This window comes from Rattus norvegicus, chromosome 2 (assembly GCF_036323735.1).
Source record: "Rattus norvegicus strain BN/NHsdMcwi chromosome 2, GRCr8, whole genome shotgun sequence".
NCBI lineage: Eukaryota > Metazoa > Chordata > Mammalia > Rodentia > Muridae > Rattus > Rattus norvegicus.
The window spans coordinates 169,610,546-169,625,665 of record NC_086020.1 but is presented as its reverse complement, the minus strand read 5'-3'; the positions used below and the strand labels follow the sequence as shown (position 1 = coordinate 169,625,665).

At 38.4% G+C, this 15,120-nt stretch overlaps 1 protein-coding gene across 1 annotated transcript in view; it reads right to left on the bottom strand.

Annotated features, from left to right (window-relative positions):
- The window catches only part of Asic5 (acid sensing ion channel subunit family member 5), a 28,827-nt gene that overhangs the window by 9,220 nt on the left and 4,487 nt on the right, over window positions 1-15,120 (bottom strand). The window contains exons 4-8 of the mRNA NM_022227.2: window positions 9,568-9,805; window positions 7,635-7,760; window positions 5,634-5,783; window positions 4,600-4,747; window positions 186-242 (exon numbers count right to left, since the gene is read on the bottom strand). Coding sequence (NP_071563.1) covers window positions 186-242; window positions 4,600-4,747; window positions 5,634-5,783; window positions 7,635-7,760; window positions 9,568-9,805 — 719 coding nt within the window. The remainder of the gene's footprint in view (window positions 1-185; window positions 243-4,599; window positions 4,748-5,633; window positions 5,784-7,634; window positions 7,761-9,567; window positions 9,806-15,120) is intronic.

Sequence of the window (15,120 nt, the reverse complement as noted above, 5' to 3'; positions counted from 1 at the left end):
AGGACCAGTAGTCAGAGGGGATTTTCTTTTACTATTTATGCTTATGAAGCAAATGTTAAGGGACTTCTACAAGTTCTTTATGTAGCTTTATTTTTCAATTCTTGTATATGTACAATGTTATTTCATGCCTTATAACTAAATAGTTTTAAAATAAGCTTTCAAAGTAAAAGATTCAAGCCACTTACCAAGGATGGGAGACACACAGTTGTAGTATTTTAGTAGGTCACACTCTACACCATTTCCTTAAAAACAGCAAGTGTAACATGTAAAGAATTTTCTTGGAGGAATTTTCTCCCACTAAAGACAATGAAGCTTTGGAATGTGCACCTATCTGGAGAGGTAATTTGGGGATTGATTCTGGACATGGTTACTTGATTTCATTGGAGTTTTTATTTTTGAGGGTATGCTAAGCACATCTCCAACACTGAGAACCCCACCATGACACAGTCACCCCACCACTGACACAGTCACCCCACCACTGACACAGTCACTCCTAGCACTGACATAGTCACCCCACCACTGACACAGTCACCCCACCACTGACACAGTCACCCGACCAGTGACACAGTCACCCCCACCACTGACACAGTCACCCCACCACTGACACAGTCACTCCTAGCACTGACATAGTCACCCACCACTGACACAGTCACCCGACCAGTGACACAGTCACCCCACCACTGACACAGTCACCCCCACCACTGACACAGTCACCCCACCACTGACACAGTCACTCCTAGCACTGACATAGTCACCCCACCACTGACACAGTCACCCCCACCACTGACACAGTCACCCCTAGCACTGGCACAGTTACCCCACCAATAACACTGTCATTTCCCCCCCCCACACGCACTGACACTATCACCCCCACCATTGAGATACATATGGGCCCAAGACTTCAGATTAAATTAGCAACCTAAATCAAAAGAACATTTCTTTTCTATATCTTCCTATTTATCATTCATATGGATGTTTATTTATTCCTTGGAATATAAACACACACACATATCAGAATCCAAGGAAATGGTTTGTTGAGAAAATTTTGATCAATGTTTTGACTCTTTTTGCTTCTGTCCTCAAATGAAGTCTTTGTGTTTTTAAATGCTTCTAGATTTCAAATTTACAACCACTTATTTTTGTCTTATTTTATCCTGTCCATAATTTTATGATTTAGGAATTATCATTTTCCAGATGAAGAACTAAATCTCAAAGTGGTTTCTCCTAGACTACATAGTTCGAGAGGCCTTGAAGTATTCTATCTTGTATCCTGCTGTCCCTATATTAACATTTATTTTTGCTATAAATACTGATGTATAAATATATATACAAAATGTTCTTTACACACAATGATACACACAATGTCAAGGTTGTATAAATGCCAATATTTACCATGCACCTCACATAGACCTTGAGACAAAGAAGAAAAAGCAATTTACGGTATACCTACGTTTACTCCCTGGGTAGATTAAGAAAAAAAAAACATGGCCTTCGAATACAACAGACTATTTGTTTATTATTATAACACATGTATGTGGTTTCTGCGGTTAGCCACAATGGTCACTCAATAATCCTCAAACTCTAAAGGAGACTGTGTTCTAAGAATTGTGGACAGTTCTAAGAATGCTAATGAAGGGAGAGTTATTTGTGTCTCAAGTAGAAGAAGTTTAAAATAGTAGGAGGAGAAAGAGGAGAGGAAGAGGAAAAGGAAGAGAAGGAGGAAAGAGAAGAGGAGGGGAGGAGTAAGAGGAGGAGGAGGGGAGGAGGAAAAGGAGGAAGGATAGAAAGAGGAGAGGAGGTAAGAGGAATAATGTGCTAGTGTACATTTTCATTTTTTCTTACTGTTTAGTGAAATAATATTTCTGTGAACCTTATTGAGAGACATATAGAAATAGAAACAGATAGATAGATAGATAGATAGATAGATAGATAGATAGATAGACAGACAGATAGATCAACAGACAAAATGAAAGAAAATATGGATGATTTAAAGAGGCCATAAGGGCAAGGGAAACAATCAAACTGTTTTTGGTCTCCATTTTCAATTGTGTAATAGCCCACAACTGTTTATGAATACCTTATGGAAAGGCAACAGAATAAATATAAATTAAATTGGTCATCACTTCCTGTTTCTTTTTTACAAGGCCCCTGCCCCTGAAGACACAGTTCTCCCATTTTATAGAAAACAGAAAAGATGCGAGATCAGATAGATGAAAAGTGTGAAATCACACCCAAGTTTTAGCCCTCTGCTCTGCTGCCTTGTTCAGTGACTTCCTGAGAGATTCCTGGTCTTGGAAATACCTGCGATAGAGTATAAAATGTCTAGAAGTTTCTCTCACAGGCACAGGGCAAATAATTTTCCAAACGGCAAGATCTTTAGAGTCTATAGTGACATATGTATATAGGATCTAATTTTAATTTCAAATTACAGAACCCTTAACACTTAAGATTTAAGATTTTAACCTTCGAAGTAAAAATTGAGGACCTAGACTGAAGCATTGTTTTCTTTATAGGATAGCTCTGTAACGAACAATAGTGATAAAAACTGCATGGTATTGTTACAGAGACAGACAGATAGACCAGTGGAATAGAATTGAAGACCCAGAAATGAACCCACACCTATGGTTACTTGATTTTTGACAAAGGAGCCAAAACCATCCAATGGAAAAAAGATAGCATTTTCAGCAAATGGTGCTGGTTCAACTGGAGGTCAGCATGTAGAAGAATGCAGATCGATCCATTCTTATCACCCTGTACAAAGCTTAAGTCCAAGGGGATCAAGGACCTCCACATCAAACCAGACACACTCAAACTAAAGGAAGAAAATGTGGGGAAGCATCTCGAACACATGGACACTGGAAAAAATTTCCTGAACAAAACACCAATGGCTTATGCTCTAACATCAAGAATTGACAAATGGGATCTCATAAAACTGCAAAGCAAGGCAAAGGACACTGTTGTTAGGACAAAACAACGACCAACAGATTGGGAAAAGATCTTTACCAATCCTATAACTGACAGAGGACTTATATCTAAAATATATAAAGAACTCAAGAAGTTAGGCCACAGGGAGACAAATAACCCTATTAAAAGATGGGGTTCACAGCTAAACAAAGAATTCACAGCTGAGGAATGCCGAATAGCTGAGAAACACTTAAAGAAATGTTGAACATCTTTAGTCATAAGAGAAATGCAAATCAAAACAACCCCGGGATTTCACCTCACACTAGTGAGAATGGCTAAGATCAAAAACTCAGGTGATAGCAAATGCTGGTGAGGATGTGGAGAAAGAGGAACATTCCTCCATTGTTGGTGGGATTGCAGACTGGTACAACCATTCTGGAAATCAGTCTGGAGCTTCCTCAGAAAATTGGACATTGAACTACCTGAGGACCCAGCTATACCTCTCTTGAGCATATACCCAAAAGATGCTCCAACATATAACAAAGACACATGTTCCGCTATGTTCATAGCAGCCTTATTTATAATAGCCAGAAGCTGGAAAGAACCCTGATGCCCTTCAACAGAGGAATGGATACAGAAAATGTAGTACATCTACACAATGGAATATTACTCAGCTATCAAAAACAATGACTTTATGAAATTCATAGGCAAATGGATGGAACTGGAAAATATCATCTTGAGTGAGGTAACCCAATCACAGAAAAACACACATGGTATGCATTCATTGATAAGTGGCTATTATCCCAAATGCTTGAATTACCTAAATGCACAGAACACATGAAACTCAAGAAGGATGACCAAAATGCAAATGCTTCACTTCTTCTTTAAAAGGGGAACAAGAATACCCTTGGGAGGGAATAGGGAAGCAAAGTTTAGAACAGAGTCAGAAGGAACACCCATTCAGAGCTTGCCCCACATGTGGCCCATACATATACAGCCACCCAAGTAGACAAGATGGATGAAGCAAAGAAGTGCAGGCTGACAGGAACTGGATGTAGATCTCTCCTGAGAGACACAGCCAGAATACAGCAAATACAGAGGCGAATGCCAGCAGCAAACCACTGAACTGAGAACGGGACCCCCGTTGAAGGAATCTTAGAAAGGACTGGAAGAGCTTGAAGGGGCTTGAGACCCCATATGAACAACAATGCCAAGCAACCAGAGCTTCCAGGGACTAAGCCACTACCTAAAGACTATACATGGACTGACCCTGGACTCTGACCTCATAGGTAGCAATGAATAGCCTAGTAAGAGCACCAGTGGAAGGGGAAGCCCTTGCCAAGACTGAATCCCCAGTGGACGTGATTGTTGGGGGGAGGGTGGTAATGGGGGGAGGATGGGTAGGGGAACACCCATACAGAAGGGGAGGGGTAGGGGTTAGGGGGATGTTGGCTCAGAAACCGGGAAGGGGAATAACAATAGAAATGTAAATAAGAAATACTTAAGTTAATAAAGATGGAAAAAAAATAAAGACTTGGCAATGATAGATCTAAAACTTACAAAAAAAGAAAAAGGATAGCTCTGTTCAAATGTGCCAACTGAGGTAATATGGGAATGGAAAACAATACAAGGGCACACTAACTTCCCAGTCTTCAAATTAAGCAGCATGGAGAGAACATGTCAGTGTCTGCCTACCTGGAAGCAGAAAGGGCAAACATCCACACAGCCTTTGGATGTGCTTGGCTTTGCACTCCTTCAGACAACCATACGTGCTGTAGGTGGTAAAGTTCCTCAACTTGATGTCAGGATTGCATTCTCCCCATGGGTACTCCTGGTGGATGGTCTGAAGGCAGAGCAGGTGCTCTCTGGTTAGGGGTCTGACCTCTGTTCATCCACATACACTGTACACCTTTACTTACTTCACAGTTCTTCCTTTAGTGTTCTAATACACTAAATTTACCCATTTGTCCACCTTTCTATCTTGAAAGTCCCCAAAGGCCACTATCGACAGCAGCTTTTAAACATTTAAGTTAAATGTTAATGAAAACATCAGATAGGCCAACCATTCGAAAACTTAATTCACTTAAGAACAACAACCATTTATGCAAATATCATGCCATGTAGTACTCAGGTTACTCATGAATCATCCACCAATATGACAGAAGTTGGTTCTTCACTGCGTAACTCCTATTTAACGTGCAGCCAGCCAGGTCCTTCTCTCCATTACTTCACTTAAACTTTCTAACTCTGGAAAAGAAAGGCAGTCCGCACGCCAAGAGAATATGGAGTGGACACAAATTCAGAAAGGTAATTAGTGAATTTCCTGAGTAAAAGGCTGTCATGTGGACGCCTGCCACAAGGGTTGGCTAGTCTCCACGGCTGCTTCTCTTCCAATTTAGTTCTTTAGCTGACTTCCCAGAGGAAGCATTCAATTCTAAAGCTTACTTTTCATTCTGTCTTTAATAAAATCTGAAGTCACCTTGGATTTAATAGGCTTCTGTGGTTTTTTTTTTAAATAGGCTAACTTAGGTTGCACATAGAAATATACTGCCTTATACTACCTGGGAGCCTACAAATATAGGAAAGGGATTTGAAATGGAATGTTGGCCTGTCCAGCCACGGTTAAAAGCACAGGAGATAAGTGTCTCTCCTAAGAAAGGTTATTTGTGTGTTTAATGCACTTCCTCATCAGCTAATTCCCTCTGCCTCTACATCTCCCAAGTTCTTACCTTCAGTTGGCGGATGGTCACCCGTGCATGCATCCCCACAGGAGAAGACAAACCCAAGCCATCGAACTGGGGCTCCTTCTTCGGTGAGTGAATGACAAAGATGACCCCGGCATCAGCAAAACCAGGGACTGGGTTGTCCGTGAATTCCTCCTGAAGTGAACAGAGATTTAGTTTTACCAATCCATACTGTACCCGATTTCTAAAGTTAGTCCCTTCATATTAGGCTTCAAATCTACTATGTGTGGAAGATGTGGAAATTCGGTTTCTAAAAGGCCCCCTTTCAGGTTGGATCACACAGATTTCTGTTTCTGACTGAGCGTACAAACGACTTGTGTCAGTTGTTTCTGACTGAATACACATTGTTTTCCTCTGATGACCTCCCTTCCTCTGTCCTTCTCATCTCCCATATGCCTTTCAGAAATTCCTACTTGCCTGTTTTCTGTTTTGCTATGAGTGTATTAGGGAACCACTGGACTCTGTCTGATTAAAGTCCAGACCTTATTTAAAATTCAAATGTGTTCTTCAACGATTGTTAAAATCAACACTATTTTTTAACAACATATCTAAAAAATTATTTATGTATTGAGTACACTATTGCTCTCTTCAGACACACCAGAAGAGGGCATCAAATCCCATTTCAGATGACTGTGAGCCACCACGTAGTTGCTGGGAATTGACTCAGGACCTCTGGAAGAGAGCAGTTGGTGCTCTTAACCACTGAGCCATCTCTCCATCCCAACAACACCTTTTGTTTTTAAGTGTATAAATCTATATCAAGTAAAGATAAATTGCTAGTGATGCAGCAGTTTCAGGCTATAAGGAGAAGGTGGTGTGAACACACAAGGATCTGCAGTGAATCAGTCCACAGTTGTGCAATCGCCCCTGAGGAGTATGCGTTAGATTCCTGTAATTCAGAGGCCCATTTCTACTGGACATTTTAAAACCCTCTAAGAGGCATTGACAAGGTTGGTTTAGAGATACAGCTAGATGCCATTTGCTTACGGAACATTATATTACATCTGTAGGTCTCAGTTGTATCATACAATTATTTTGGATTATCTCCTAATAAAATTTTATCATTAATGTATAAACTACCACTAGGACCATTATCTAAATACTTTAAATATTGGTCAAATATTTGCTGAGTGCAGAGTTGTATTTGGGCATGAATATAATTATTTTGAGTGGGACACAGGAGGAAGTTGTAAATATATTAACAGAAGTTCTTTAAAAGCAGCCACACCTTTATTAATGTTTATGGGGATACAGTAATTTGCTATGATTCAAAATGAGGTGAACATTGCTCTCTGCCATTCATTGTTTGTCTTAGAATACCTAGTATATCAGCATAACAGAAGTCATGATCTATAAAGCCTTGGTAGCACAGGACAGGGGTGGGAGCTAGTCATCTAGGACCTTTGTAATAATGCAACACAATTCTTAGATGTGGGGATTCCTGAATTCCAAGTCAAAAGTAACTTCCTAGGCCAGTTACAAAGAGCAATCACCAAGCAAAAGCAAACCATTGAACAATGAGGCTTAACTTAAATACACGCATGAACTATTCTTTCTGGGTATGTTTTTTTCTTTTCAGAAGAGAATTCTATGACTAATAAACTATACACAGAGTTGTTCCCAAAATATACTTCAACGTTTCAATGTCTGGATGAAAATCCTACTGTGATTATGTTTTTAAAGTGTCATTAGCTATGGACATGGCATGATAGAACTTGCCATTTCTTTATCCTGGTGCATGAACAGTGGAATTACGATAGAAGCGAGACTGAAAATGTCGAGCTTATGCCTGTATGATCTCCTTTCTGAAAATCTAAGACAACAGTAATTCACAATCCATGGGGCGTTCGAATCAATTGTCAAGGGGCAAGATAAACTTAACTGGTTGAAGTTATTTGACAGAGCAAAATACTCTTTTTAAAAATGGAAACCTGTGCCCTGCCTTGTTGCTTTTACACGCAGACTAAGACGAAGCAATGTGGATACCTGATGGACATCAAGCAGCAGCTTCAAGCCTCTTCCAGACACACTCACTTTGTTCTTGCTTTGGACATTCTCGCCATAGTTGAAAGTGAAGCAATTCCCATATTCAGTAAAGACGTGTTTGAAATCCTCCAATATGAAAACAAACGAAATAGAGCACAATCAGTAGCGACTTCTTCAATGTCCCCAAATTCTAATTACTCTATCATTTGTTTATGCTTGCAAATATTTGCATGAGGGTGTCTATACCAGCAAGATTTGATAGTTTGGAAATTTGTGCATGTATTTATTTGATCAACAGTTTTCACTTGTATACTGATCATTTACGTCAACTTACATGTTATTTTAAGTGATACACTTTTACATATGATTAAGCTTTTTTTTCCAATATAAGCTTTTTTTTTCCAATATAAGATGACTTGTTTCACATTTTTATGAATGATTCACAGAAACATGTTGTTGTCCTTTGGCGAGTGGCTTTCACACCCTCCTTTTGAGCAGTCTCTGCTCCCTCTGTATGTTCCCTGGGGAGCAGTCATATTTTGCTTCCAATTGACCTCTTTTGACAATCCGCTCCATTCTTAGAGATATGATTGTTATGTAAGTTTGGATGATTTGCATCCGCCAACCCCTGCAGCTGGCTTAAGAACAGTGCTGAGACTTCCCCTGAATTATCACCTGGATTCTGGAGTGCTAATGTGTTCCTGTGAGAAAAGTTTTGGTGGCTGAAGTTTTGGCTTTCTGTGTGAAGAGAACATACCCAAAGTAGACAGGCAAAGTTGGGAGATGAAAAGTGGGCTCGTGGGTAGAACATTTTCTAAAGCCAGTTTAGATTACCCAGTTACTATATTTTACTTCGCAGATTACTAGAATTGGGTTCCTGTATTAATGACTAGAAACTGAGAAGGAACCAGGCCATTTCTGCTGCTTATTTTCATCCCTACCAAGTCTCTCTTGGGAACTACCTTTATATATTTGTTATTATATCATTAAAGAATAAAGTTGATATTAATTTTGAATCTATCTCAGAGCACAGAGACATGGAGATATAGGAAATAGGAAACCAGAATTCAGGCATGTTGTACTTTATCCTAGACTGTTGTGTCAGTAATTGAAACAGAATTTTAGATGTTACATGTTCATATGAAGCTCACTCAACATCTCATGCATGTGACATGTAATTCTTAGTTGAAAGCTGGAAGGCTCATTTTCTGTGCATTCTCATAAGGAGGACTAACTTAGATACAGTGCACTGGCTGCTTAAGGTGGACAGAAATGTTTTCCTCAGTTATGCTGTTGAAGGATAAGGAAAAATTCAAAGTATTCTATTGTGCTATAGTGTTAAGCTGTTTTATTTTTGAAAAAACTATGGTTCAATAAAGGCTTCAAAACCTTTGTCATCTATCATTTTTTTCTAACCTGCCCATCCCCTCCTCCCTGTATGTGTGTGTGTGTGTGTGTGTGTGTGTGTGTGAGACTGTGTATAATTTACACATATATGTGATGCCAAAGAACTCTAGTGCCCTGATTTGTCACTTTCTACCTTATGCCCAGGAGCTTGGTTAAAATCCAGCCTAGATAAGATTCTAGTCTTTGCTCTCCACAGTATGAAGTTATAGGCATGCACACAGACCACCAGATATTTTTGTAAGGGTGCTTGATCTGAATTCATATCACCAGGCCTGTGCAGAAAGTAATGCTCTTAACCCTCAGACATCTCCCCAGCCCCTTGTATATAACTTATTGAAAGAAGAAATGTATCTCACATGGGTGCCACATTTTCTGATATTACAAAGCAGGAGTTCGCAGAGCTAATGAAATGTACTTACATAAACTTAGGTTGATTTCTCAATGGATTAGTTTCATTTGAGCAGAAAACAAAACAAAGGAATAGTCTACAGTTTTGACTATATTTGGGGAAATGTTCAACCGTTACCTTTGGATCACATGTTTTTCCAAAGAACTCACAGTGCACCAAAGTGTCATGATTGAGATAAAAACCATTGTTCTTAACAAACTCTGTAATGCTGAAGTTTCGGTGACTTGCAACAAAATCTAAGGCCTCTGGAGAGCCAGTGTTGTTGCCACTGATTTCCTGAAGGCGGAGGACTTTGGAGACTATGTCCCATAAGAAGAAAATGATGCCAAATCTGGATACTGCTTCTGTTTGAAATCTAGTAGTAGGGATGAAGGCATTGGTTACATTGATAAAACGTAATTTTTCTAGAAAACAGAAACAAGGCAAAACTACATCAATAAAGGGTTATATTTGTTAAGCAATTTCCACTGTGCATTGTTTTTAGATTTTTATTTGCATGCCTTATTCGTTGCATTCCCCAAAATGACGGTAATGATTTCATATTTTTATCTTATAAACCCTAACGTGAGCAGCTTTCCTCTGTTCTCTTTGACTGGCAGCACAGAGTGGAATGAGTGGTCCATTCTTGGTAGGGTTCCATGCCATGCAGTACATAGTTCGCATGTCATTCTCGAATCTTCTAATATTCTAGACTTTGTCAATTATTTATTCATAAATCTATTAAATTTGTTTTAACTGATCTATAAATGCAGAAATTAGATATTCATTAGGAGAATAAGTTATGAATGTAGTGTATAGTGTTCATGCAAGGTGAGCATACCTGGGTTGCATGGTTTAGCATAATGCTCTCCAAACCTATCCTTGGTATAGACAGAAGGTTTTCAACTTTAATGTTTAATATACAAGGACACACATTGTGCACATGCACTACAGCTTCGTCACCCATTCATCAGCTGATGGCCTTTTGGGTCATTCCTGTCTGTTGATCACTAAATGGTGCTGTGGTCATTGCTGGCATATACATACCTGCATGTGAACATTAACTTCGTGTTATTTAAATAAGCAGCCAGTAGTTGGCTTTCTGGATAATGAGAAGTTCTATATTTTGTTTATTGAGCAAGTGCAGTCCTGCTTTCACGTAGTTGTAAGAATTTAACTTCCAACAATGTATAAATGTATAAAGTTCACCCTTCTCCCACAGTCTCACAGGTAATTGTTAGGAGCTGTATTTTTACATATAGGCTTTTGCATGGAGGGAGTTGATAGCTCATGGCGGTCCTGACCTAGATTTTATTTTCATTTATTTTTTCTTTTCAAAGGCGAAGTTGTTTATTTACTTAGTAGCTTCTGTTGAGTTACTTACGAAATGATTATCGCAAAGTACCACTGAACATGATTAAAACTTTTTGTATATTTTCCAAGTTTTTATATCTATAGATATTATCCTGGTGGTCGTAATAATTATGCTATATTCTCATTTAAGTTTTAGTCTATTTTCATTGCATTTATGTACTTATTTATTAAATGTAAACTTTTGAGAAGTTCATGCATTTGCTATCTCCATGCATCACTCCCTCTCTATCCTCTCCCCTTCCTGTGTCTACCTCCCAAATTTACAATTGATTCTTTAATTATTACTGCTGTGTGTGTGTTTGTGTGTGTAACCTACTAAATCCACTCAGCTTTCTTTATATACATTATTTTTTTGTTTTAAATGTATTGTTCTAGTAAAAGCCATATTCAATCTTTCCCCCAATGAGTGTGGAACAGATGTGAAACAAACAAGCGAAACCCCTAAGCCAATATCATGTGACAATTCCAATCATGCCAAAAAGTACAGTGGTTTTCATGATCCACATCTAGTAGACTCGTATGTCTTACTCCAGCATCTCTGGTCCTCTTGTGGCCAGCTCCATCCTGACTTTGCAAGCATCTGACTTCTCACTCTGAGACACTCTGGACATTCATTATCACACGACGCCTCACAGCCTCCCTTATCTTGGTCAAAAGAATTTCTTGAAACTCTTTTTCAGGAGTTTGTAAGTGATTTTTGTGAGAAGCACAACTTTCACCCTGAATCAATGGGCACTGTGCAGCCTTTGATGCCCTATAAAGACTGTGAGGACTCACTTCTACAGTCATTTTGAAATTAAATGAATTAGTCCTCCAAAATTTGAAATTAGCCTTACTGTGTGTCTCATAAATGCAATGAATAAAATTATTAAGGAAGCCTTCCATTTAAAATATTCTCTTAAACTATATTTGTTACACTAATGAAGTTTGAGATTACACTGGTATTTTACCATATTAAATTATGTAAATAAAACCTAGTAGTATTAGAAATAGAGAAATAAAGTTCATCTAAGATGCAATGTCATGAACCAAGTTTATTTTTAACTTTAATACACACTGTAAAATATTATTCTTTAAAGAAGTTGTTAGTGACTAGGGGTATAGGAGAAAGGTAGAGTTCTTGTCTCCCATCCACAGAACTACACTCAGAACATTAAACTTCAGGACAAAAAACTTGCTTCTTGTTTCCACAATGTTTGTATTAATTATTTTATGAAACATACCCATGCAAAGTCATACATATATAGTATCTATTGAGCCTAGTATATGAATTATATATAGTAAAATGCAACAGAATACAATAATAAACTAACTAATACCCAGAAAGCAATTCCTAAATATATTCTTATACACACTAGTGGCTCTAAACTCACTTCCTAAAATCATATGAGCAAAATTAACAATTTTCAATTGATTCCTGAATTGATGCCTGGTTTAGTCTTAGGTGAGTCCTGCCAAAGTATCTAAGCAACCATTAACAAGAATTGGGTACTTTACAGATAATTTTAAAGAAAAGAGATCTGGAAAAGAATAAGTTTTGGATTCCCCTTTGAGCAGGTTGTAACATCATACTGGTCCTTTCATTAACTGACAAAATTTTTAACACAATTCATCAAAAATTCCAAAGTCTGCACACACACACACACACACACACACACACACACACACACACACCTGCACACACACATGCACACACACATGCACATGAACTTATAAACACACACATAGGCACATTCACACACACATGCACACACATGCACACACATGCACATACATGCACACATAAACATACACAGGCACACACATGCAGACATGAACACACATGCAAACACACACACCTGCACACACATGCACACATGCACACACACATAGTCATATATGCACATACAACCTACACATACATACACACATGAACATACATGCAAACACAAACACATGCACATGCACACATAAACATACCCATGCACTCATAGGCACATACACATACACACACATGCACATGCACACATGAACACACACATATAGACATACACACATATACACACATGTGCACATACCTTTACACAGATTTGGGGAACATAAATGAGCACAATGACTATAAAGACAAAGAACTTGAACCATGTGTTTTGAAATAATGGTTAACCACATGAACTCTTATCCATAAGGCACTTTCTCTAATATTAGTAGAAGGAAAAAACTAGATGCTTTTGGCAAAATGTAATAGAAACATGTGATGAATACTATAATGATGATATTTGGCAGGAATTTAATATTATATAGAGCTGTTAATAATTTATTAATGTGGCTCCAAATTAAAATTCCATGAATAATTGTTCATTTTCCTGAATCTATTAGACAACTTAATTTTTATGACTTTGTGCCAAATATACCTTTATGAGATTAGCTCTTCTGTCCGTATACTGCTTTATGTAAAGGAACTTTTCCCAATTTTAAATTAATGGATATTTTTACTAATTTATAAGTGAAGTAGATTTACAACTCCAGCAAGCATCTACTAGGTTTAATATATGAAAACTATATTGAATGTGAAAATGACTATACCAGACACTAATGCACTAAGAGACTGATGTTGATGAGGTCATTGACAACTTTGCATCACTGTTTAAATAGAAATACACTGTTACTATTAAATACTGCAATTGATAAGAATGTAGTCCTTTTCTAAAAATATAATAATAATAGTATTACTGCTTTTTCCTTAAATTTATGTTTTTTCCTTTTTTGTGTTCAGCATTTTTACACACTCATAATTTTCTGTTTTATAACTTGGTTATTAGTCAAAAGAACTGTCAGTTATGTCAAAATAGGGAAAGCCTGTGTTTTGCATTCTAATCTCCACAGACACATACCTGGTCCCCAAGGACTTAATAAAAAATTTTGAACATTTTGTAGATATCATAAATCTCTGAGAAGTATTTTCTCATATCAGCTGTCAATCTCCTACAGATAAGCAGTTAACACTCAAGAGCATTGGAAGCATAGCCTCTGACACCTCTCTTCCACCTGACACAAAGGCATCAAAGATACTCAAGGAATCCCCAGCTTCGAAGTTTCACGCATTTAAAACGTAACCTTTGTCACATGGACTTTGCTGTAGATAACACCGTGTCACCCCAAATTTCCCAGGACACATGGGGAGCACTGGCTTGGAGGTGAGGCATAGAAAGCTTTGGTTTTCTTGCCAAAAAACTACCAGGAGGGCAATCTTTGTCATGCCGAGACGAAAAAAAAGGGGGTGAAAATGGGGGAAACTTGTCTAAGTTATGTGGAGCTTCACAGTTGTTGACATTCATTTCAGAATGAAAACATTCCTGATGGATCACATCTTCTTCCTGTATTTTCTTCAGAAAAATGGTTTAAGTGTTCAGTTTCTGAAAACATTCTTGCCCACTAGTTACAGTTGAGTCCCTGGAAAGAGTTGACTGTGGATCCCCTCACATGGTCCTTCCGTGTATCAGCCTCCTTCAGTCAAGTGTACCTGCAAGCAAGCCTTGCCTTTGTCAGCATGCGTGCCATTTGACTAGTGTGAGGCAGAGAATACTGACGATCTTTTCTCTTGTGAGAAGGTTGACTTATCATTATCTTCAGACATGTTAATGCATAAATTAAAGCTTTGAAGGACCAGAGTCACACAAACTTCCTAGAACATGTACGTGTGTCAAATACCAGTTCTAGAAGCAAAGCAAACTGCATTACTTAAACTGATTCACAAGAAATACATAAAAATGGATGAATATATTATGGATAGATAGATAGGTAGATGATAGATAATAGATAGATAGATAGATAGATAGATAGATAGATAGATAGATAGGTAGATAGATAGAGCTATGCCTTTCTCTCCACACACATATGCTCTGTGTGTGTGTGTGTGTGTGTGTGTGTGTGTGTGTGTTTATTCACAAGATGAAGGGATCTGCCCACCTGCCTGTCATAATAACCTATGAGTCTTAAAGAGCACCTCCATCCTGCAAAACCCCTACATAAGATCTTTCAAGCCTCACGATGGAGAGTATCAAGGCTTTGTTGTGAAGACCTTGTGGGAGGAAAATGTCCTTCTCACTGCTGGCCTGGTACAGTGACTAAAACTTTCTACAGTGGACTGCAGCCCAGAGCTTTAGAGTAGCAGAGAGAACTCCGCTGAGTGTAATGTTCTTCAGAGATCAGGGCCCTAAGGCACGTGGGCATAATACACAGCCTTTGGTCTATAGCTGGTTTGCCTCTACCTAGGCAGACATCTCATCACATAAACAACCAAACCTCGGATCTTCATGTGCTGTGCATTAGCTCCCTTCT